Source organism: Bos indicus, chromosome 2 (genome assembly GCF_029378745.1).
Source record: "Bos indicus isolate NIAB-ARS_2022 breed Sahiwal x Tharparkar chromosome 2, NIAB-ARS_B.indTharparkar_mat_pri_1.0, whole genome shotgun sequence".
Classification (NCBI taxonomy): Eukaryota; Metazoa; Chordata; class Mammalia; order Artiodactyla; family Bovidae; genus Bos; species Bos indicus.
This window is the reverse complement of record NC_091761.1, coordinates 41,708,533-41,735,454: the sequence shown is the minus strand read 5'-3', so window position 1 is coordinate 41,735,454 and position 26,922 is coordinate 41,708,533. Positions and strand designations below refer to the sequence as shown.

General features: G+C 36.6%; 1 protein-coding gene across 5 annotated transcripts in view; it reads left to right on the top strand.

Annotated features, from left to right (window-relative positions):
- The window catches only part of GALNT13 (polypeptide N-acetylgalactosaminyltransferase 13), a 655,617-nt gene that overhangs the window by 570,238 nt on the left and 58,457 nt on the right, over positions 1-26,922 (top strand). For all 5 annotated transcript variants that reach the window (XM_019985184.2, XM_070767821.1, XM_070767827.1 and 2 more), the window contains one exon: positions 22,991-23,130. In XM_019985184.2, coding sequence (XP_019840743.1) covers positions 22,991-23,130 — 140 coding nt within the window. The remainder of the gene's footprint in view (positions 1-22,990; positions 23,131-26,922) is intronic.

The following is a 26,922-nucleotide window of genomic DNA, read 5'->3' as shown; positions in this document are numbered from 1 at the left end:
GTTCCAAATGATACTGTACTCTTCTGGGGCTATATTATGAATGATCTGAGATATGTATTCTCTTGAGATAATCCAGAAGTGTGTATATAACTAATATTTTATGTTACAGAGAATGGCTTCTTCATGAACTTCCTTCTAATAAGAGAGCCTGACACTAACTCAAACCTCTACTTTGTAGACAATATCTTATTTTTTCACAATAATTCTATGAATTAATTACAATTATTATTTGCACTAAAACTTACACAAGTAGTTTATTCAAGCTCATATGGCTAGTATGTGAAGGACTGGAATTCATACTCAGGTGGACCATTAACATATTCAGTACTTCAAAACTATCATTCAGCTTCTCTTTTGTAGATTCCTAATCTAATATAGTTTACACATGCATGAAAATTGTATTTCCTTTTTTATGTTAAACAGTGCAAGGGGCAGGTTGGTTGCAATGATTTCTTGTATTAGAAAAGTATTATTTAAAGTTCTGTATTACAAAATCAGAATTTTTCTCTGATTAACCATTGATATGTACCATTCTTTCATATCTTTACATTGTCTTACATAATTAAGAATCTTCTCTCTGCACTTAAAATTTGATAAATTTTGATTTTTAAAAGAATGATAAATGCCCAGTTTTATGAAGATTTATTATGCTATGGGACTATAATAGCAGCAGTAATTTCACAGAGCATGTAATATGTGGCTGGAAATATATAATGTATATTTAATAGATGATACCTAGCTCTTTTAAAGCAGAAAACAAAACTAAATCAGTAACATTTTTCTTTTGAAAACCACCTAAATTTCAGTCATTTGCCCATCTCAGTAGGACAGTTGAAAAAAATCTGTATTTATGCATGATAATAAAACATATGTTGTATTGGCTAAGGACTAACAGAATGTCCTAATAAAATAAACCCACCATCTAAAATTCCATGTAGCTTTTCCTCCTTTTTAAAAAAGCTTTAAATTGGATTTTTATTAACAAGGTTTGAGAACATGTTCTTAATTTTTTGTTGATGTTACTATTAACCATCTTTAAGGGTAGAAACATGAGTTATGAAGCTATGAGTGAAGTTAAAACATTGCTTTAGTGCAAATAATTTTAAAGTAATTCATCTTTGGTCTATTAACATTGCCAATATTCTCCCACTTTTCAGTTTCTTAGAAGACTGTTGGATTCTCATATTTCTGAAAGAAACTTGAAATAGATATTAAATGTAAAAGCATACTGATGTGTTAATAACTACTAAATAGTATTTAATTACCTACTATTACTCAAGTCCTGTAGTGTCTTTATTCTGTAAATGTTGGAAACAGCTTGGTTTATTGTCAAACAGAAGTCTATAATTATACCATTTAATAACCATACAATTTTAATATTCTTAAAAATTTGTGAATTTGGTAATACGGCCTTGCAGAGTACTTCTTAACTCAGTAAAAACACTAGGTAAGAAGGAAAAATACAAGATTGAGGACTACATAAAAAAGATTAAATGGATTAAGACTGGTGAGCCCTGTGAAACTATTAATAAAACAGTCCTAATGACTGTTATCTGAAGTAGCAAAAATCTTAATCCATGACTCAAATCACTAAAAATTGCTCTAAATTTTTTTCGAGCCAGCAGAAAGATGTAATTATATTTTAAAATATTTCTCACTCTTATCTAAAATTTCAAAAAGTGAAATGAGACTGTAATGTGTTATTAGATTATAAAATACTTGACTGCATAGTTTATATAAATGAACAAAAGGCATTTATAATTTTTTGACAATAGTTAAAATATCTGAACTCTCACTTTGTGCCAGTGTACTTTGCATACAATACCTCATTTTTTTCACAATAATTTGGTGAAGTTACAATTATTATTTCCACTGAACCTTACACAAGTAAAGTAGTTTATTCAAGTTCATATGGCTAGTATGTGATGGACTGGAATTCATACTCAGGTGGATCATTAACACATTCAATACTGAAATTAGTAATTTAAATCTCTCTTGGTCTAGTTTTCAACCTAATACTTTTTAGACTACAGTATGACATTACAGAAAAATGATAGAATATCTTCCTTTATATATTTCCTAAATGGATCATGTATTGATACTTCCAAATTTTCAACTTTAAAAGACTTTTTGACAGTATATATTAAGAAGTAAATGATGATCTAAATAATTTCAAAATATTTAATCTTCTAGGAAATTTTTATAAAATGTTAGAGGACTTAATGCCATGTCAAAAAGAAGATACTTCAAACAGTCTGAAACGACTCAAAAGGGCAATAGACTAGTTATCTATTGATGTGTAAAAAATTACCACAAACCTAGTGGCTTAAAACCATACATATTTTATTATCTCACATGTCCTGTGGGTCAACAGTCTGGGTAAGGCCTAATGGGGTGCCCTACTCATGGCTACAGTCAACAAATCAGGGTTCTGTCTCATCTCAAGGCCCAAGCAGGGAAGGATCTGCCTCCAAGTTCACACGATTGTCAGAATTTAATTCCTGGCAGATGGTCAGAGAGAGAGGTGCAGTTCCTTGCTGGTTTTGCCAGCAGTTTCATGCCATGTGGTCTTCTCCATCTAGAGAGTGCATGTTGTAGCTTACAAGGCAGCTTAATTTACCAAAGCCAATAGGGAGAGAGACAATGGGAAATATGCTAGCAAGATATTAAGTTACAGTCTTAATGCAACACTGTCACCTTAGTGAAATCCCTTCACCTTTGTCTATTCTCTTGGTTAGAAGCAAGTCACAGATTCTTCCCATGCTCAAGGAAGAGGGACCACACAGTGGCCTGAATTACAGGAAGTATGGACAGTCAGGGCCATCTCAGAGGATGTTTGTCCCAGAAAATAATTATGAAATAAAGAAATGACTCACCCTTGGTAGTAGCCAAAGAAAAACAATTTCCCCCCCCTAAGTGTTCCTAAAAAATAAAACCAGATGGCATTTTGTGTAACACCAACCCAATTCACTGTCTCATCTCATCCATAATTCATTAACATTTTAGCTCAATGCTTTCTTCCTTGGAGAAGCCTCCTTACCTCTCCTCTCTTCTTTACGCCAGTGGATCAGCTGCCTATTCTGTGTTTTTATACCTTGACCATCTCTGAGAAACAATTTGTAGTTTACATTTGGTAATTTTCATTTGTGTAGGTTACCTGATTAACTACTGACTAAGTTATGAAGGAAGAAACTGTGATATAGTTTTTGTTCAACACTTTATTTCTATCACAGAGCACAGTATATAACATAGAGAGAGAAACAATGAAAACACACTGGATGAAGAAAAAAAAAAAAAAAAAAACACTGAAGTGGAAGAGACATAGGTTCCAATGAGAGCTCTTTCATTTATCAGCTGTGCTACTTCATGTGAGTCCAGTTAGCTTTCTGGAAAGGTCAATGGAAGGTCAGTTCTACCTCAGTTATAATTTTGATGCAAACTTGTGGTTTTATGGGCTTCCCTTCTGGCTCAGCTGGCAAAGAATCTGCCTGCAATGCGGGAGACCTAGGTTCGATCCCTGGGTTGGGAAGATCCCCTGGAGAAGGAAAAGGCTACCCAGTCCAGGATTCTGGCCTGGAGAATTCCATGGATTGTATAGACCATGGGGTTGCAAAGAGCTGGACACGACTGAGCGACTTTCAGTCATGGTTTGTGGTTTTATACAATCGTAAATCAGTAAGTTTTTGCTGCATTTTTTTCTCCCCAGAGTTTTCAGGAACTACCACTTTTATTTTTTGATCAATGATTTTTGATGTTTTAACCTTTTCGCAACAATCAAAGGCAGAAGACAGGAGAAATAATGTGAGATACTTAAATCAACATTTGCAAGTTTATTTATAACTTAAGAAACACTCCTGATATTCTTCAGTTTGTATATTTGAATACCATAGCTATGATATGATTCAAAATGCTTTTCTTTCCCCTAGAAAAATCAAACCCTCACCAGGAAATAACTACATTAAACACATGCTATTCCTTTCCAAATGTTGGCATTCTTCCTTCTCCTGGAGCTGCCCATTTGGTCCCATTATGGTCCCAGAGGGTTTGTTGAATTAAATGGTAGTATAGACTCAGATCGATGACATCCTAAGAAAAATACAAAACTCTGAAAAAGAGAGGCATGTTAGAATTCTCTGTGTTATAGAGTACTAGACTATAATGTAGAAGAATATTTTAAAATCACAATAGTACAGCTGACACACTCGGCCTGTTTTCATCATTACTGAATGTTGCCCTTCCTCAGTAACTGCTGAGAAATTCTCCTATTAAGCAGTGTTGTCTGGTTTGTGAACTGTATCCTATGTATGCAATAAACTTTGGTTTGCTTTCACTGTCAAGTCTTTGACACGGCTGGTGCTAGAAGAAGATAAATACTGCGTAGGAAATCCAAGAGCAATATGTTACTCTACCTTTCACCCGAATCATAAGTCAAACTCATGTTTATTGAAATTTTTGTCTTGGGTTGCTCCACAGTAAGAGTGCACAGTGTCCCAGAGGTAACTAATGATTCTCCTGTAGCCTTTTCAGCTCACTCATTTATAGTAGTTCAAAACAGAAGAGGGAAATTTGTTGACAGTGGAAGTTGAGAATATTTTTATAATTTTAATTTCAAAACAAAAATAGACATCTTCTTTTAGAACAATTTTTCTTCTTTTAATCTGAATTTCTACTGTTATTATTACTGTATCTTCTTAAGTGAAAAACCGTAATTATGGAATTTGTGGTTTTTCTTGTGTGACATGTATCAAAATCACCATAATGCACAAACCTGAGAGGAAAATGTAAAGTGCAGAGATGTGTGGAGCTTCAACTTCATTTTCCTAGTAATTTGGGGTTAGAAAAATGTTGGATAGAGGTCTTAAATGATACCTGCAGGAGTACTATTCTGAGAAGACTTAGAAGTGATGTATGCTATGCTTCTCACTGAGAGGGCATCAGATCAGATCAGTCACTCAGTCGTGTTTGACTCATTGCGATGTCATGAATCCCAGCACGCCAGGCCTCCCTGTCCATCACCAACTCCCAGAGTTCACTCAGACTCACGTCAATCAACTCAGTGATGCCATCCAGCCATCTCATCCTCTGTCGTCCCCTTCTCCTCCTGTCCCCAATCCCTCCCAGCATCAGAGTCTTTTCCAATGAGTCAACTCTTCGCATGAGGTGGCCAAAGTACTGGATTTTCAGCTTTAGCATCATTCCTTCCAAAAAAATCCCAGGGCTATTCTCCTTCAGAATGGACTGGTTGGATCTCCTTGCAGTCCAAGGGACTCTCAAGAGTCTTCTCCAACACCACAGTTCAAAACCATCAATTCTTCGGTGCTCAGCTTTCTTCACAGTCCAACTCTCACATCCATACTTGACCACAGGAAAAACCATAGCCTTGACTAGACGAACCTTTGTTGGCAAAGTAATGTCTCTGCTTTTGAATATGCTATCTAGGTTGGTCATAACTTTCCTTCCAAGGAGTAAGCGTCTTTTAATTTCATGGCTGCAGTCACCATCTGTAGTGATTTTGGAGCCCAGAAAAATAAAGTCTGACACTGTTTCCACTGTTTCCCCATCTATTTGCCATGAAGTGATGGGACCAGATGCCATGATCTTCATTTTCTGAATGTTGAGCTTTAAGCCAACTTTTTCACTCTCCTCTTTCACTTTCATCAAGAGGCTTTTTAGTTCCTCTTCACTTTCTGCCCTAAGGGTGGTGTCATCTGCATATCTGAGGTTATTGATATTTCTCCCAGCAATCTTGATTCCAGCTTGGGCTTCTTCCAGTCCAGCATTTATCATGATATGCTCTGCATATAAGTTAAATAAACAGGGTGACAATATACAGCCTTGACGTACTCCTTTTCCTATTTGGAACCAGTCTGTTGTTCCATGGCCAGTTCTAACTGTTGCTTCCTGACCTGCATACAGGTTTCTCAAGAGGCAGGTCAGGTGGTCTGGTATGCCCATGTCTTTCAGAATTTTCACAATTTATTGTGATCCACACAGTCAAAGGCTTTGGCATTGTCAATAAAGCAGAAATAGATGTTTTTCTGGAACTCTCTTGCTTTTTCCATGATCCAGCGGATGTTGGCAACTTGATCTCTGGTTCCTCTGCCTTTTCTAAAACCACCTTGAACATCAGGAAGTTCACGGTTCACATATTGCTGAAGCCTGGCTTGGAGAATTTTGAGCATTACTTTACTAGCATGTGAGATGAGTGCAATTGTGCGGTAGTTTGAGCATTCCTTGGCATTGCCTTTCTTTGGGATTGGAATGAAAACTGACCTTTTCCAGTCCTGTGGCCACTGCTGAATTTTCCAAATTTGCTGGCATATTGAGTGCAGCACTTTCACAGCATCATCTTTCAGGATTTGGAATAGCTCAATTGGAATGCCATCACCTCCACTAGCTTTGTTCGTAGTGATGCTTTCTAAGGCCCACTTGACTTCACGTTCCAGGATGTCTGGCTCTAGGTGAGTGATCACACCATCGTGATTATCTGGGTCGTGAAGATCTTTTTTTGTACAGTTCTTCTGTGTATTCTTGCCATCTCTTCTTAATATCTTATGCTTCTGTTAGGTCCATACCATTTCTGTCCTTTATCGAGCCCATCTTTGCATGAAATGTTCCTTTGGTATCCCTGATTTTCTTGAAGAGATCTCTAGTCTTTCCCATTCTGTTGTTTTCCTCTATTTCTTTGCATTGATCGTTGAAGAAGGCTTTCTTATCTCTTTTTGCTATTCTTTGGAACTCTGCATTCAGATGTTTATATCTTTCCTTTTCTCCTTTGCTTTTTGCTTCTCTTCCTTTCACAGCTATTTGTAAGGCCTCCTCAGACAGCCATTTTGCTTTTTTACATTTCTTTTCCATGGGGATGGTCTTTATCCCTGTCTCCTGTACAACGTCACGAACCTCATTCCACAGTTCATCAGGTACTCTACCTATCAGATCTAGGCCCTTAAATCTATTTCTCACTTTCACTGTATAATCATAAGGGATTTCATTTAGGTCATACCTGAATAGTCTAGTGGTTTTCCCTACTTTCTTCAATTTAATTCTGAATTTGGCAATAAGGAGTTCATGGTCTGAGCCACAGTCAGCTCCTGGCCTTGTTTTTGCTGACTGTATAGAGCTTCTCCATCTTTGGCTGCAAAGAATATAATCAATGTGATTTCGGTGTTGACCATCTGGTGATGTCCATGTATAGAGTCTTCTCTTGTGTTGTTGGAAGAGGGTGTTTGTTATGACCAGTGCATTTTCTTGGCAAAACTATTAGTCTTTGCCCTGCTTCATTCCATATTCCAAGGCCAAATTTGCCTGTTACTCCAGGTGTTTCTTGACTTCCTATTTTTGCATTCCAGTCCCCTATAAGGAAAAGGACATCTTTTTTGGGTGTTAGCTCTAAAAGGTCTTGTAGGTCTTCATAGAACCGTTCAACTTCAGCTTCTTCAGCATTACTGGTTGGGGCATTGACTTGGATTACTGTGATATTGAATGGTTCACCTTGGAAACGAACAGAGATCATTCTGTCATTTTTGAGATCGCATCCAAGTACTGCATTTCGGACTCTCTTGTTGACCATGATGGCTCCTCCATTTCTTCTGAGAGATTCCTGCCCGCAGCAGTAGATATAATGGTCATCTGAGTTAAATTCACCCACTCCAGTCCATTTTAGTTCGCTGATTCCTAGAATGTCGACATTCACTCTTGCCATCTCTTGTTTGACCAGTTCTAATTTGCCTTGATTCATGGACCTGACATTCCAGGTTCTTATGCAATATTGCTCTTTACAGCATCGGACCTTGCTTCTATCACCAGTCACATCCACAGCTGGTATTCTTTTTGCTTTGGCTCCATCCCTTCATTCTTTCTGGAGTTATTTCTCCACTGATCTCCAGTAGCATATTAGGCACCTACTGACCTGGGGAGTTTGTCTTTCAGTATCCTATTATTTTGCCTTTTCATACTGTTCGTGGGGTTCTCAAGGCAAGAATACTGAAGGGGTTTGCCATTCCCTTTTCCAGTGGACCACATTTTGTCAGATCTCTCCACCATGAGGGTCATAGTTAAGTTGTTGATTTCCCACACCATTCATCTAATATACAATAGAAGTGCACAGGCTCAGAAAATAACTAGCCTGGTCTTCTATGTGGGGGTGATGTACCACTTGAGGTCAGATCCACAGTAAAACAACCGCAAACATAATAGGTAACACTTGTGAAACACTATGTATCATGAACTGTTTAAGTGTTTTACATGTTAGCTCATTTAATAATCACATTAACACTCTGAGGAAGATGGGCATAATGCCCATGGAATAAAGGAAAAAACTAGGCCTAAGAGGTTACATATATAGGTCAATATCACATATCTAGTATACTGCAGAACAGAATTCAAACCCAGGAAGTGAGAATCAGTCTCTAAGTAAACCACTGTGCTCTTAATCTCCTTTAATCATATTTCTATATAGTCAGAATTATATTCCTTTGCTGAATAAATATTTAAAAGGTATAGAAGTCATATATATATATATATATACATATATATACATATATATACACACACACATACAAATATATACCCACCCTTATGGCAGAAAGTGAAGAGGAACTCAAAAGCCTCTTGATGAAAGTGAAAGAGGAGAGAGAGAGAATTGCCTTAAAGCTCAACGTTCAGAAAACGAAGATCATGGCATCTGGTCCCATCACTTCATGGGAAATAGATGGGGAAACAGTGGAAACAGTGTCAGACTTTATTTTTCTGGGCTCCAAAATCACTGCAGATTGTGACTGCAGCCGTGAAATTAAAAGACGCTTACTCCTTGGAAGGAAAGTTATGACCAACCTAGATAGCATATTCAAAAGCAGAGACATTACTTTGTCAACAAAGGTCCATCTAGTCAAGGCTATGGTTTTTCCTGTGGTCAAGTATGGATGTGAGAGTTGGACTGTGAAGAAAGCTGAGCGCAGAAGAATTGATGCTTTTGAACTGCGGTGTTGGAGAAGACTCTTGAGAGTCCCTTGGACTGCAAGGAGATCCAACCAGTTGATTCTGAAGGAGATCAGCCCTGGGATTTCTTTGGAAGGTATGATGCTAAAGCTGAAAATCCAGTACTTTGGCCACCTCATGCGAAGAGTTGACTCATTGGAAAAGACTCTGATGCTGGGAGGGATTGGGGGCAGGAGGAGAAGGGAACGACAGAGGATGAGATGGCTGGATGGCATCACTGACTCGATAGACGTGAGTCTGAGTGAACTCCGGGAGTTGGTGATGGACAGGGAGGCCTGGCATGCTGTGATTCATGGGTCGTGAAGAGTCGGACATGACTGAGCAACTGAACTGACTGACTGCCGTATATATACAAATATATATACATAGTAGGGTTACATTTTGTTTGGCTAAATAATCAAGAATTGACTATGAATACTTAATATTTGTTTGAAATGTGCTTAACAATGTAATCTCAGGTATTGCTTTAGTTTGTAAAATGTACTAAGCAATTCACACTAGTCCTCCTGAGCCATGTTAGTAAAATTTTGCTGTTTTTCCCCCAATAACTCACAATCCAAAAACATAATTACATTTCCAGTTGGCTTTGCAGACAAGGCTGACAAAAATACAGACTAGGAAAATGCACCTAAATATTTTAAATTGTTAATGATATTCTTTGTTAATGAAACATTCTGGAGCCAAATATTACATACAATTATTTCTTTTTCTGTCTCAATTCTTTTAGTAAGTGTTAAGTAGTAATTTTTAAAAACTTTTATTTATTTATTTTTGGCTGTGCTAGGTCTTTGGTGCTTCACAGGCTTTTTTCTAGTTGCAGTGAGCAGGGGCTACTGTTCCTAGTGGTGCATGGGCTTCTCATTGCAGTGGCTTTGGAGGCTTCTCTTGCTGCAGAGCATAGGCTCTAGGGCATGCAGGCTTCAGGAGTTGTGGTACATAGGCTCAGGAGTTGCAGCTGTGGGAGATAAAGCTCACCAGCCCAAACTCAAGGAGTGGACTTGGAGACACGAGGTGCATCAAGAAGCAAGGCTTTAATGACAGTTTTGCAAAATTGGGTGTCTGGTGGGAAGGCACACCAGAGTTGTTGCAATGGGGTTCTTAGCCTATCGGCATGCAAGTCCCTCCCAGTTCCTCACTGGCTGAGTACTATGAGGTTAACAATCTTCCAGAGAAGTCACCTGGATTTATTACTCTCCCTTTGTCTGGATTTTCTGGCACAAGTATCTTAAGAGTTGTAACATCAGCAGGCCATCACTCTAGGCTAGTTGTCCTTGAAAATGGACCGCTTTAAGTTTCTATTTCTTAAATACCTCTCGTGATCTAGAGCATTGGCTCAACAGTTGTGGTGCACGGGCTTAGCTGCTCCACAGCATGTGGGATCTTCCCGGACCAGAGATGGAACCTGTGTCTCCGGCATTGTCAGGCAGATTCTTTACCACTGAGCCATCAGGGAAGCCTCTGTAAAGCAGTAATTTTAAGTCATGAAAGTAAATAGAGATGTACTACTTACTATTTACTTCTTAAATAGAGAAGTACTTCTTTTTAAAATTTTTATTGGGGTATAGTTAATTTACAATGTTGTGTTAGTTTCAGGTGTATAGCAAAGTGAATCAGTTAAAGATATACATGTATCCACTCTGGTTTGTTTTTTTTTTTTTTTGGTTATTTTCCCAACAGGCCATTAAAAAGTCAATGGCACCCCACTCCAGTACTCCTGCCTGGAAAATCCCATGACCAGAGGAGCCTGGAAGGCTGCAGCCCATGGGGTTGCTGAGGGTCGGACCTGACTGAGCGACTTCACTTTCACTTTCCACTTTCATGCATTGGAGAGGGAAATGGCAACCCACTCTAGTGTTATTGCCTGGAGAGTCCCAGGGACGGTGGAGCCTGGTGGGCTGCCATCTGTGGGGTCGTACAGAGTCGGACACGACTGAAGTGACTTAGCAGCAGAGTTTCTAGTATTATAAAGCAGGTTCCTATTAGTTATCTGTTTTATATATAGTAGTGTGTATATGTCAGTCTGAATCTCCCAATTTATCCCTCCACCCCTTACCCCCTGGTAACCGTAAGTTTGTTTTCTACATCCATGACTCGACTTCTTTTCTGTAAATAAGTTCATTTGTAGCTTTGTCTTTTGCTGTTGGACTTAGGTCACTATGACAACCTCTAGGTCCATCCATGTTACTGCAAATGACAATATTTTGTTCTTTTTATGGCTGAGTAATATTCCATTGTACATATGTACCACATCTTCTTTGTCCATTCCTCTGTTAATGGACATTTAGGTTGCTTTCATGTCCTGGCTATTGTAAATAGTGCTCAATGAACATTAGGATGCCTGTATCTTTTCAAATCATGGTTTTCTCTGGTAATATGCGCAGAAGTGGGATTGCTGGGTCATGCGGGGCTTCTATTTTTAGTTTAAGGAAACTCCGTACTGTTCTCCATAATGTCTGTATCAATTTACATTCCCACCAGCAGTGTAGGAGAGTTCCCAAGATGCACTTCCTACACAGGAGAAAGTGAGAGAGAATAATAGGGAATGAACATGAGGGAAGAGACAGCATATGTCAGAGATCAGTATACTTGATATTTAAAGATTGACTATTGGCACTAGGTACTGCTCTAGGAACTGAACATAAAGACACCCATCAACAAATATATGTATTGTACTGACTGCAATGGAAACTTGCTAATGAAAAAAATTGAAAAGCATATAGTATTTCCCTCCATGAAAGTTTTTTTCTAAGAGGATCAATCTATGTCCTGTGAATGACTAGTATTTTTGTTTATAGTAAATACAATATAGTCATATTTCTCAAAATGTTCTCCACGGAGTATTCTTATCACAAAATCTGAGGGAAAGGACAGTTAAATTTGGGAAATATCACTTCAGATTTCCAAAATGCACTGTAACACAGTAAAGGTTATGAGAAGTCTTGTAGTAGATACTTGTTTGACTTTTAACTCATTGTTTCTATTAAAACATGACAAGCTAACAAATGTTTAATATGTGCTACGTCACTTCAGTCGTGTCCAACTCTGTGCAACCCTATGCACTGTAGCCCTCCAGGCTCCTCTGTCCATGGGATTCTCCAGGCAAGAATACTGGATCAGATCATTCGCTCAGTCATGTCCGATTCTTTGCGACCCCATGAATCGCAGCATGCCAGGCCTTTCTCCTCCAAATGTTTAATATACTTCATCTAATTTAAGCTCTCATCATTTAAAGATCATTTTCTTACATGCCACTAAGATAAAGTCTCCACTTTATAATGTATCACTTCCTTTTCACTTAAAATTATTTTGTCCCTATTACAGGAATTCTTTCAGACATAAACTGTTCAGATAGCTTTTTGATCATGTCATTCTTGTACTACACAGAATTTGTTTCAAATAAGCAAAATTGGTCAAGCAAGTTTCTCACATTTGGAATCTGACTCTTTAGAATCACTTTCCAATGCTTGCCATCCACTATCATTCTCAGTACCATGAAGATGACTGATAATGTGAGTTTCTTAAAACATTATTATTCCTGGGATTTTCCTTGAAGTCCCTAAAATCATTCACTAAATTTTCATCTTAGTACTTTCTTGATCTTACCAGAAGTATTAAAGTTTTTAGACAATAATCAGGATGTATTTAAATGCTTATTGATTTAAAATTTACATTAATTACTACATCTGTAATTGGCTACAATGAGAAAAACAAGTGTGTACATGTTTAAGTAGTGTCAGCTGCACTGACACTGATACAATGGCTTCTCCCCTCAAGCAATTGTTTAAGATCCCATTTACTATATATATATAAAAAAAAACTCACTACTTCAGAGAAGGTATAATACTAATATTATATGTGTCACAAAGCTGAAGAAATAATTATATCCAGCATCCTGCAGAATGAGGGACTGATAGTATAAAATTTGGGTAGCATTTTATGGAAATATTTTAGTTGATCATTCAATTGCACACTGAAACCTTCTGGCTTGTATTTAATTGTCAAGTCAATAAAATAACTCTCAATTATGTCATTATGGATCATTTATTTCTATGAATTCAAGTTCATCCTGCATCTTGGATCATGTTGATCTGTTAGGACTGGAAAAGTTTGCCAAGTGGAATCTACACTTCAAGGAATGATAATTACCATGTTGTGTTCCACCATCCACGGAAAGATATCTCTATACAGGTTTCAAAATTTCTCCAGTTTTCTTCTTCTTTTTTTTTTTTTTTAATCTAGTAGAATGGGCAAGGGCTTGGACTATGATATTAGATGGATGTGAATGACTTCTAATCCTCTCCTGATATTTTCTAAGCAAGCTTGAGCATATTTAATCTTTTAAAGCTCCAATTCTTTCATCCTTAAACAAACAAACAAAAACAATAATAGATAGGGGTATGACAGAGATTTAATGAGAAAATGTGTATGAGTGTCTATAGTCGAGTTTGGGCTTCCCTGGTGGCTCAGCAGTAGAGAATCTGCCCTGCAATGCAGGAGCTGCAGAATACATGGGTTCGATCCATGGGTTGGGAAGATCCCCTGGAAGAGGGCATGGCAACCCATTCCAGTATTCTTGCCTGAAGAATCCACAGATAGAGGAGCCTGACAGGCTGCAGTCCATAAGGGTCACAAAGAGTTAGACATGACTTAGCATACACGCATGCATAGTATAATTTTAAAAGAAAAACATGAAGTGAATATATTTAAGCATGAAATAAAATACACCTGGACTTATGGATATCTTGGTATCTCTAAGCATAATATGAAGGGTAGAAAATATAAAGGAAAAGATTTTTACTACGTGTCTCTAAATTTGAAGTTAGTCTCTTATAGGCAGCATATATAGATCTTTTTTGGTTTTTGTTTTTAGTCCTCTGCTACAGTCTTTTCATTGGAATATTTAGTCCATTTAACATTTAAAGTAATTACTGATAGGTATGTACATACTGACATTTTGTTCATTGATTTCTGGTAGTTGTTTTTGTAGTTCTTTTTGCTTCCTTTCTTCTTTTGTGATTTGATGACTATGTCTAGTGTAATGTTTGAATTCCTTTGTTTTGAGTGTGCATGTATTCTAGGTTTTTGGTTTGTGGCTAGTATGAAGTTCATATACAATAGGCTATATATATATATATATAAATATTTTAAGTTAATGATCTCTTAAGTTTTAATGCATTTTAACAGTGCTATATTTTTACTCCCCCTTCCTGTTTAATGTTAGTAACATATTTTACACTTTTTTGTTTTAAATATCCCTTACTTATTGTATACATAGGTGTTTTACTACATTTATCTTTACTACTTTAACCTTCCTACTACATTTAGACGGAGAAGGCAATGGCACCCCACTCCAATACTCTTGCCTGGAAAATCCCATGGACGGAGGAGCCTGGTGGGCTGCAGTCCATGGGGTCGCGAAGAGTCAGACATGACTGAGCGATTTCACTTTCACTTTTCACTTTCATGCATTGGAGAAGGAAATGGCAACCCATTCCAGTGTTCTTGCCTGGAGAATCCCAGGGACGGGGGAGCCTGGTGGGCTGCCGTCTATGGGGTCGCACAGAGTCGGACACGACTGAAGTGACTTACCTTACCTTACCTTACTACATTTAGAAGTGGTTGATTTACTCTGTGGTTGCCTTCACCAATGAGATTTTCCCTTTTGTAATTTTTATGTTTCTGGTTCTGGTCTTTTCTGCTTATAGAAGACTCTTCACCATTTCTTACAAAGCCACTATAATGGTGCTGAACTATTTTAGCTTTTTTTTCTCTGTAAAACTCTTTCTCTCTCCTTCAAGTCTGAATGGTAGCCTTTCTAAGTAGAATATTCTTTATTATAGTTGTTTTCCTTTCATCACTTTGGGTACAGCATGCCAGACCCTTCTGCCCTGCAATGTTTCTGCTAAAGTCAGCTGATAGCCTTTATGGGAGTTTCCTTTAAAAATGTAAATACCTGTTTTTCTCTTGCTGTTAAGGTCTGCTCTTTTATTTTTTGCCATTTTAATTATAAATTGTTTTGGTGTGGACCTTTTTGAGTTCATCTTGTTTGGCACACTCTGTGCTTACTACAACTAGATGTGTGTTTCCCAGGTTTGGGAAGTTTTCATCTATTATTTCTTCAGGTAAGTTCCCTTACCTTTTCTCCTCTTAGGACTCCTAGTATGCAAATATTAGTATGCTTGCTGTTTTCACAAAAGTGTCACAAACCATCAGCATATTTTCTTTTTTCTGTTCAGCTTCATTGATTTCTACTACTCTGTCCACTGATATTATCCTCTGTATCATCTGATCTACCCTTGATTCCTTCAAGTATATATTTTATTTCAGTGAGTGCAATCTCAGCTCATTTTGAATCTTTATATTTTCTAACTCTTTATTAAAATTTGCACTATATTCAATCATTATTTTCCCAAGTTTGTTGAACATCTTTATGATTATTACCTTGACATCTCTGTCAGGGAGGTTACTTATCTTCACTTTTCTATGATTTTGTCTCATTCCTTCATTTGGACCATATTCCTCTCTTGCCTCATCTGACTTAATTTTCTGTGTTTATTTCTAGGTATTAAAGAGGTTATGTCTTACAGTCTTTGAAATGTGGCCTCATTTAGGTGAATTCCCCTGGGGCCCAGAGCACACACTCCTCTGTTCACTAGAGCTTTGTGCTCTTTATGCCCTAGCATGTTTCCTTCTGTTTTGACAGCCAATGGCTGTTTGCTTGCTCTTAGGCAGGGCTGGTCCCTGGCCATGTTAACTGCCAGGCCTTGCTTGGTGTGGTGGCTATTGGCCCACTAGTGGATGGGGTGTGGAAAGCTACAGAGCCCAGTGGGGTGCAGGGCTGGTTCCTGCCTGCTGGTGGGCAGTGCCAGGTGTTGAAGTGACTGGCTGATGCCCAAGGATGCCAGGTTTGGAGCTAGCCCAGTGATGGTTCAGGCCAGGTGCTAACATGGCTGACTGTGGGGCCTGGGGGGTCCTGGGACTAGTGCTGGCCTGCTGGTTTGCATGGCCCAGTCCCCGCTCAGATATCTGCATGCCATGGGAAATCAGGGCTGGTGCTGGTCCACTAGTGGGCAGGTAAGTCCCTGGCACTTTAAGGGTGGAGGTAGGATTTCAAAATGTCACTTGCCAGCAATAGTAATACAGCAGTAAAATGAGCTCTCCAAAATAGCTGCCTCCAGTGGCTGTGTCCTCCTTCATCCCCAGAAAGCTCTCCAGGATTAGCAAATGGGTCTGACCCAGGCTCCTTTCAAACTACTGCTTCTATGCTGATTCAGATTGTGTGAGATATTGCACAAACCCTTTAACAGAAAAGTCTGTTTCCTATAGACCTCCCACTTCCTGAACATAAACCCTGCTGGTTTTCAAAGCCAGACATTCTAGGGGCTCATGTTCCTGGTGCAAGATCCCTGGGCAAGGTAGCTCAACATGAGGCTCAGACCCCTCACTCCTTGCAGAAAACTTCTATCATTGTGATATCTCTCCCACTTGTGGGTTACCAACCCTGAAAATTTGGGTCCTAACTATACTGTCTCCACCATTCCTACTAATCTTATTGTGGTTTCTTATTTTTAAATTTTTATTGTATATTGGAGCACAGCTGATTAACAATATTGTGCTTCCGGTGTACAGTAAAGTGATGAGGTATACATATACATGTATCTATTTTTTTTTTTTATTTTTAAATTTTACATAATTGTATTAGTTTTGCCAAATATCAAAATGAATCCACCACAGGTATACATGTGTTCCCCATCCTGAACCCTCCTCCCTCCTCCCTCCCCATACCATCCCTCTGGGTCGTCCCAGTGCACTAGCCCCAAGCATCCAGTATCGTGCATTGAACCTGGACTGGCATCTCATTTCATACATGATATTTTACATGTTTCAATGCCATTCTCCCAAATCTTCCCACCCTCTCCCTCTCCCACAGAGTCCATAAGACTGTTCTATACATCAATGTCTCTTTTGCTGTCTCGTACACAGGGTTATTGTTACCATCTTTCTAAATTCCATATATATGCGTTAGTATACTGTATTGGTGTTTTTCCTTTTGGCTTACTTCACTCTGTATAATAGGCTCCAGTTTCATCCACCTCATTAGAACTGATTCAAATGTATTCTTTTTAATGGCCGAGTAAATACTCCATTGTGTATATGTACCACGGCTTTCTTATCCATTCATCTGCTGATGGACATCTAGGTTGCTTCCATGTCCTGGCTATTATAAACAGTGCTGCGATGAACATTGGGGTACACGTGTCTCTTTCAATTCTGGTTTCCTCAGTGTGTATGCCCAGCAGTGGGATTGCTGGATCATAAGGCAGTTCTATTTCCAGTTTTTTAAGGAATCTCCACACTGTTCTCCATAGTGGCTGTACTAGTTTGCATTCCTACCAACAGTGTAAGAGGGTTCCCTTTTTTCCACACCCTCTCCAGCTGTATCTATTCTTTTTCAAATTATTTTCCTATCTAGGTTATTACAGGATATTGAGTAGAGAGTTCCCTGTGCTATACAGTAGGTCCTTGTTGCTTATCCATTTTAATTATTAATATAACTGTGTGTACATGTTAACCCCAAACTCCCAACCTATTCCTCTTCCCCACTCAGTTAACTATAATTTTTTTCCTCTAAGTCTGTGAGTCATAGTATTTAGTTCCTTCTTTATGTCTTTAGTTGGAATAAATATTTTTTGCTAGTCTTCTGGTCCTTCCCATGGAGTTGTTATGCAAATAGTTGTAATTTTGGTTTGTCTCTGGGAGGTGAGTTTAGGGTCCTCTTACTCCACCATCTATGTCACCTTCTGACCTGCCCAGATTTTTGATGATAAAGATCAGATTGATATAAATAGAGAAGTTTTCTGATATTCACTTCTTCTATGCGATACTGTTCTCAACAGAAGCTATGATCTTTGTACAATTCATTATATCATTTTTATTCCATTAAAATAAAACTGAAGTGATAATAGTAAATGATAAGTTCAACAGATAATCACTGTGTATTATTAGCTGGCATGGGTCATCAGCCACTTAATATAGTTCTAACCATTGACTTCCTAATGAGCAGTTATGAGCCTGGGTAATTTCTGTGCATATTAAGAATGACTAAAAATTAAAATGGCAGGATAAGAGTAGTTTTAAATTAAAAAAAATTCCAACTAATCTGTTAAACTTCTTACACATATAGTACTTAGATACTCTAGAATGCAGTAACCCCTGGTTAGCCTAAAAATGATCTTTTTATTATACTTGAGAAGAAATGCAGATTCTTATTCAAATAACCCTTGATGACAATTTTTAAAGTAAACAACAAAGATAATTTTCTCTTTAAGAGGAATTTTGAAAATATAAAAAATGTTTAGCTAAAACTATATTCATTTAATATGCAAGCATATTGTTAATATATAATTGTATATGGAAAACTGATTAGTTTCACAGTTTTAATTTTTATACTTAAGGATAAAATAGATTTTTAAAGGTTTTTTTTTTTTTCTTTCTCTTCTTTTAGTAGCAAAGGGAATACACTGCTTTTATAGTTCAGTTATTTTTGTTCCACACATTTACTCATTTACAATGATAGTGTAAAAAATTATTTGTATTTTATTTCCGTTTCCCATATTTTATAGACATTTCAATACAGCAATCATATTTTGTCAATTAGGTATACCATTGATTTACTTAAAAATTCCCTTATTGAAGGAAATTATTTCCTCTTTTTACCACTTTAAGCTATGCTACAATATGTATTTTTATGCACAAAACTCAGGAGCTTTAGTCTAAAAGCAGGTATTCTCTCATCAGGTACCTTGATTATAGATAATCAAAACTGTTAGGCTTATTAGGTATTTACTTGGAAAAAATTTATTTGAGATTATGATGATCTTCTATTTAAAGAATTAAAACACAATTCTTCTACATATCTAGATTATCTAGATTAATACTACCATGAAATAGATTTTAACATGAATAAAAGGTTATTAAATAAAGTAACTGCCCATAAATGTTATAATTTACCTATTAATCAATCCTGCAAATTTAGAGTTAGAGTACTTTTTTATTCTAATTCATCATGAAACTCTAAATGTCAGAGCTTCTCTAGCATTTGTTCAACTTCCATTGAAAGATTTACATTAAAAACCTGTAACTCCTGTAAGCTGCTTTTGGAAAAAAAACCATAATGCATTAAGATTCCTTCTATTGCAAACTTCTTCCCTCACTCTATTTTTGTCATAGCATGTATCACCTTCTAATGTATTACTGTTTACTTACCTCTCCCTCCCCTTTGAGAAAGATACATTTTTTTGTTCATTGACATATCCCAAGTGCTTAGAAAACATGCTTTGTGTAAAGGCTGGAACACGATAAATATCTGCTGATTTAAATGTTGGCTTGGCTTATGCTATCTTTGTCTCTTTCCCTTTCCATTTGTTTATCTAATTCCTGTGTTTGCTTCACTATCTTAGAAGGCATTCTCTATATGGTAGCCTCAGAAGCTCCAGGCTTTAGTCATCTTTACAGCTAGCAATTCCAAAGGAAAGAGAATTTCTACTTTCTAACAGTCCTAGAAAGTTGTCTGAGTATGCTTTTATTTATTTATACTTTTATCACATGCCCATTCCTAAGCCAGTCATTATGATAGGTTGTAAGTAACAATGAGAAATGGGTTGCTTTGATTGTCTTGGGGGTTACTCAGAATTTGACCTGAGGAACAGCAGCATCCCCTGGGAGCTTGGTAAGTATGTAGACTCTCAGGCCTCAGTATAGACCACCTGAATCAGAATGTGAATTTTTAACAGGATTCACTAGTGAAATGCCTTTATTTTGTGATGCTAGTTGGAGCTGGAAAGACAGGAAGGGGTATGAGATCAGCAAGTCACACAAAGTGAAGGTGTGACGGTTGCCCGAGGAAAACTTGAACGCTGTTACCAATATGCAAAATGGATGCCAGGCAGTCAAAAGCAGCAGGTATCCATTACAATATGCAATATGTATTCAGCAGTCCATCCTAAAAGAGATCAGTCCTGGGTGTTCGTTGGAAGGACTGATGCTGAAGCTGAAACTCCAATACTTTGGCCACATCATGAGAAGAGTTGACTCATTGGAAAAGACTCTGATGCTGGGAGGGATTGGGGGCAGGAGGAGAAGGGGACTACAGAGGATGAGATGGTTGGATGGCATCATCAACTCGATGGACATGAGTTTGGGTAAACTCTGGGAGTTGGTGATGGACAGGGAGGCATGGTGTGCTGCGATTCATGGGGTCGCAAAGAGTCAGACACGACTGAGCAACTGAACTGAACTGAATTATTATATACCACACACAAGATACCTTAGGAATCAAGAGATTAAATTATTTGTCTAAAGCTTTTCCTGGGGAGGCAAAGAGAAATTAACCTGTATAGGATATCAAGTACTAACAAGTATGCTGGAGAATGAAGAATAATGGAGGGATAGAGCATTACCAAGATGATGGGAAGGGCGATCATTTTAGAGAGGAAAGTCAGGGTGAGCATGAGGAAATAAATTTTGATTAGAGATTTGGAGAAAGAGAAAGAAAGCAAGAAAGGGTGGGGAAGCCAGTTTTGCTACAATGAAGTGAATACAGGTGATTAATTCAGAGAGATAACCAAGGGTCATTTCATAAAGAAACTCTGGCAATGATTATTGATATTGTCAATTATTTCTAGAACAATGGGAAATTGTTGGAAGCTTTGCAGCAAGCGAACACATGATTTTATATTTCAAATATACTGTCTAGAGAGCAGGAAATAGTAAATAAAGGATAAATGGAGAAATACAAGATGTCAGGGAGACTAGTTAGGAGGTGATGGCATGCTTAGTCTTAGGCAAGAGATGAGAGAGACCAGGATGGTAATGGGGATGATACAGGAGCTCGGAATCTATAGACAGGCCTTGACTCATGATGATTTGACTAAAGTTTTCAACTTTATTATGGTGTGAAAGCAATATGTATTCAATAAAAACTGTACTTGTGAAACTTTAGAATTTGATATTTTTCCAGGCTAGCAACATACAGCATAATACTCTCTTTAGAAGATGGGCTGCCCCAGCACCCAGTCAGCCATGTGATCAGGAGGGTGAAAACAACAGATACACTTAAAACCATTCTCTATACATTCGGTCACCCTGTTTTCCACTTTCAGTATACTATTCAATAAAGTATGTGAGATATTCAATTTTTATAAAATTGGATTAACATTAGATGATTTTTCCTAGTTGTAGGCTAATGCAAGTGTGCTGAGCACATTTGATGTAGGCTTGGTTCAGCTGCAATGTTTGGTAGGTTAGCTCTATTGAATGCATTTTTTTTTAACTTAAGATGGGTTTCTCAGGATGTAACCCCTCTGTATGTAGAAAGACCCATATTGTGGATTGTTAATGAATTGAATATGTGTGTGAGATAAAAGAAATACTCCTATGTTTTTGCCTTGAGAAAATGGGTGGACACTATTGCTAGTTACTGGAGAATCTTGAAGATGGGTCATGTGGAAAATCAAGAGGACCTTTTTGGAATGTCAAATTTAAGATGCAGAACTGCTGAATTAAATCCTTTGAAGCCGCATTGCCTTTTTTTCCGGGTCCAACAGAATTAAAAAATTTTCAAAGCCACCTATTTGTGTACCACTAAACAAAAAGAAATTCTTTTAGTAATCTATTTTTTAAGTGTTATTGAATCTCTTTTGAAGGCTACATCCAGATTGGAGGTTCTGGATACAATTACTTTGAAAGGAAGTATTTGTCTACAAAGCCCAAATATCTTTTTATTTTCATCCAAACACTAGCTAGAAAAATCAATATTTTATTGTAGAAGGAAATGGTTTGGCTGCTTAAGCATTTGGGGAAAAAACAAAATTCTGAAAAAAAAACCAAACGGGTGGTGAGGAGTGGGAAGGACTGGCAGGTGATAAGCCTCAAGAGTGCGGCCTCATTTGAAAATAGTAACCTAAATAATGGTATTAGTTATAGACATTTAGACTGTCTAAACAATTGTTCCTTTATTACACATGACTAATAGACTTTGCTGCTTGGTTGGGATAGCATATCAAGACTGGGCCACTTTTTTCCTGTGCCAAAGTGTGGTTGCTTACTGCTCTTAAACACGTTAAACAGAGATCTTTTCAAAATCTAAGAATTAATTGTCATCTTATAACAGTTATTTAGCCACTTCAATTAAATGTTATTTTAATATTAGTAATGAGCAATTCATGTCACTAAAATTAGTGGTGTTATTTTTATTTCTCAACTAAAAATCATTCTATTATGATCCTCAATGGAAAATTCATTTTAAATTCATCTATTCTGCTATTAAATACAGTTAAGCAATTTTAATAATACACATGTGAGTATATTTCATTTGCTTGTGGTTTCTTTATGCTTATTTATTTACTAACTTACTCAAGGATTTGAAGTGGTTTACACTAACTTATAAAACAGGGAAAAATTAGTAAATAAAAAGTTAGGTCCTAAACCTAGATAAATAAAAATTCAAGAAGGAAAACTTAGAACACAAATGTGTCATCCATTGTGAGGGTCATATTTATGTATATTTCTCATGAAATGCACAAGTAGTGAATTAATGACACTAAAGGAAAAATATGAGGAATAAAAATAGTGAAGCCACTGAAACTTTCATTAAAAAGAAACCACATTATCACACAGCTCAATTAGGCTTTCATTATGAGATGCTAAATTAATACCAACTTATACTGACTTGATTAATTATTCAATTTAAGAAGTACATGTACTTGGTGATAAATATTTACATTTTAAGTCATAACCAATGGAAAAACTTTTTATATCCATTTAATGTACTAATTGGATGTTAGCAAGAATTCAGTGTAGTAGCAGCTGCACATGCAATTCAATTTGATGAAATTTTAATTATAGAGAAAAAAACTGATAGCAAAGCAGAGTGAAACAGTGCTAAAATGAAAATAGCATAAACAGATTTCAATGTTTCTCTGAAAAATTCCAGGTGTTGTCAAAGTGGATTACGGAGATGTGTCAGTCAGAAAAACACTAAGAGAAAATCTGAAGTGTAAGCCCTTTTCTTGGTACCTTGAAAACATCTATCCGGACTCCCAGATCCCAAGACGTTATTACTCACTTGGAGAGGTATGAATTATTTATTTTGGTTAAGTTTTAAATATATTTTGCAAAAAGAGCAATTTCTAAGGAGATCAATATTTTTTATATTATGAATACAATGCTTTAAGGGTTTTTAAACAGACCTATTATAAAAGACTTCTCGTAAATTACAAGGACCATAAAGGTCTATATCACTGGGATTTATAAAAAATAAAAACACAGTTTAAGGTGGAATAAATAGTATTTTCTTGTTTCTTTATAAATAGCTCTAAAACTTTTTAATCATATGGAATTTAAAGTCTTTGAAGTTTACAGCAAATTTTGAGTTTTTCTTTATGTGGGTTATAAGTGTTAATATTTACTGTGGGAAAAGAAACTGGAAACTTTATTAATTTACTAATATAAGTAACATATTTTTGGAAAAGTAAACTTTATAAAGCAAAATAGTATGAAGATTAGGTTATCTACATTTTTTTATAAATTGCATTAAGAACTGGCCAAAAAGAGGTAGCTGGATTCTTGTATCTGCTTTGATATTTATTCAATTATAATACAGCACACCAGGTAACCAATTGAAGATTCCCTATACATTCATGAGAAGGGTGAAAGATATTATCATAGTACTATTATCAAAATCATACTGACTTTGTACACACATGGAGAACCCCTGATCTGTTCCATACCTTTTCAAAATATAATCTTTATTTTTTTAATAAATATTTTCACTTCTAAGAAAGTTTTCACTCTCACTCATCCAGAAATCTACTTTTTCTAATAACCATATACAACTCAGAGGACAAACCTGCCCTAACTTTATTGTATTCAGAAAACAATGCATTTTTGTTTTTATTTTCTCCTCTGTGAGTTTTTAAATTTTTATTGGAGTATAGCTCATTTATAATATGTTAGTGTCAGATGTACTACAAAGTGATTCATTTATACATATACATATCTCTATTTCTTAGATTCTTTTCCCATATAGGCTACTACAGAGCATTGAGTAGAGTTCCCTGTGCTATATACAGCAGGTCCTTTTTAGTTATCTATTTTATATTGTGTATATATCAATCACAATCTGCCAATTTATACTCCCCTTCCCACCACCCTGGTAACCACAAGTTTGTTTTTACATCAAATATACTTCTGTTTTGTAAATAAGTTCATTTGTACTTTATTTTTTGGATTCCACATAAAAGCACTATTTTTCTTTCTTGCTTCACTCAACACAATTTCTAGGTCCATTCATGTTGCTGCAAATGGAATTATTTCATTCTCTTTTATGGCTGAGTCATATTTCATTATACATATGTACCACATCTTCTTTATCCATTACTCTGTAGATGAACATTTAAGTTGCTTCCATGTCCTGGCTACTGTAAGGATTGCTTCGTTAAGCACTGGGGTGCATGTATCTTTTTATATCAAGAGTTTTCTCTAGATAACATGCCCAGGAGTAGGATTGCTGCTGCTAAGTCACTTCAGTTGTGTCCGACTCTGTGCAACCCCATAGACGGCAGCCCACCAGGCTCCCCATCCCTGGGATTCTCCAGGCAAGAACACTGGAGTGGGTTGCCCTTTCCTCCTCCAATGCATGAAAGTGAAAAGTGAAAGTGAAGTCGCTCAGTTGTGTCCGACTCTTAGCGACCCCATGGACTGCAGCCCTCCAGGCTCCTCCTTTCATGGGATTTTCCAGGCAAGAGTACTGGAGTGGGGTGCCATTGCCTTCTCCATAGGATTGCTGGATGATATGAAAGCTCTATTTGTAGTTTTTCTTAGGGAATCTCCATACTGTTGTCCATAGTGGCTGCACCAATTTATATTCCCACCAACTGTGTAGGAGGATTCCCTTTTCTCCAGCATTTATTGCTTGTAGATTTTTTTATGATGACCATTCTGACCAGTATAAGATGTGTCTCATTATACGTTTGATTTGCATTTCTCCAATAATTAGTGATGTTGAGCATCTTTTCATGTGCTTTTTGGCCATTTGTATGTCTTCTTTAGAGAAACGTACATTTAGATCTGCCCATTTTTTGATTGTGTTGTTTGGTTTTTGGATATTGAGCTGCATAAACTGTATATTTTAGAGATTTCAGTCACTTCATTTGTAAATATTTTCTCCCATGCTCTGGGTTGTCTTTTCATTTTGTTTATGGTTTCCTTTGCTGTGCAAAAGCTTTTAAATTTAATTAGACCCCATTTGGTGTTTTGTTTTAATTTTCATTACTCTAGGAAGTGGAGTTTATTTTTGTGTATCTTGTTAGGGAGTGTTCTACTTTCATGTTGTTGTTGTTGTTTTTCACACTTAGCTGTCCAGGTTTCCCAGCACCACTTATTCCGTTTTATCTATTGTATATTCCTGCCTCCTTTGTTGTAGATTAGGGGACCACAGGTGTGTGGGTTTGTCTCAGGGATTTCTATCTTGTTCCATTGGTCTATATTTCTGTTTTTGTACCAATACCGTACTGTCTTGATGACTGTAGCTTTCTACTCTAGTCTGAAATCAGGAAGTTTGATTCATCCAGCTCCATTTTTGCTTTCTCAAGATTGCTTCAGCTATTCAGGGGCTTTTGTGTTTCCAAAGTATTTGCTCTGTTAAAAATTACCATTGGTAATTTCATAGCAATTGCTTGAATCTGTAGATTGCTTTGGGTACCATATATTTAGAGATTAAAAAGTTGGCTTCATCATAACTGTACAAGCATATGGTCATAATACATTTTTAACTGATCAAAATAAGAGATATCCCTTTATGAATTATATGCTTCATATTGGTAATTTCCCACTTACTAGGAATTACATTTGAGAAAACTGATTTAGTATTTTATATTTAAAACATTTTAACAGCAATAATACAATGCATTTGGAAATTATTATTTGAATCTGCTATTTTTATAGGTCATAACAGCAGAATATCTGAAAATTCAGTCTAGTATTTTTTGGTTCATTTGCCAAGAAATCTATGAATTTATCCACTCCATAACTATAAACATTCCTTGTGATTCACTAAAAAATAAAGAAAAACATACTATTCATTTCCAGCTGAATTGTTTTTAAAGACTGTTTTTTTGTGTGTGTGTCTTATCCATACACTGTCAAATTTCCACTCACTCATCAGCCAGGTAAATATCTCTCTATAGAATTTTCAGTTTATATCTATTGAACACTAATCTGAATTCTGTAGTGCAAAGGTTCATGTGTAATAACACTGAATATTACCACTTTCTAGGTATAACTTTAGTCCTGTACCTCTGGCTTTTTTTTTTTTTTTTTTAATTATTTGTTTTCATTGGGATGGGAGTGTCATTGCTATTGTTTTTAAATATTCAGTATTCCCATGTTAGCACTAAGTCACACGATTTATTTATATTTAATACATAAAATAGAGTGTTTTTTAAACTAGAGCTCTATGTGCATGCTAGTTATTATAATCTAGTTCTACTAAAGATCTCCAATTAAGTATCTAACACTCATTTCCTTTATGGAAAATTTTGTTGGGCCAATTGTGAATTCGTACCTTTAGAAGAGGGAGTTTTCCTATTCTTGTAGTAGGGTATTCCTCCCATGGTAGTCAATGGACCCAGGTAGTAAGTAAATGCTGATCACTTTTTCTAAAAGAAGGTATGACCAAGACCTGTTAACAAGACAGATATGAGTCAAGCAGAGTTTTTGGAAATTATCTAAGGCCATCAGGGTGACTCCTGAGAGAGACTCAGGACTCTGAGATAGAACCTAGATGTCTACTTCCATTTTAAAAATTCAGTTGCATACTCTCCTGCACTACACATTGAGAAATCTAATTAACTGACTTTCTGAAAA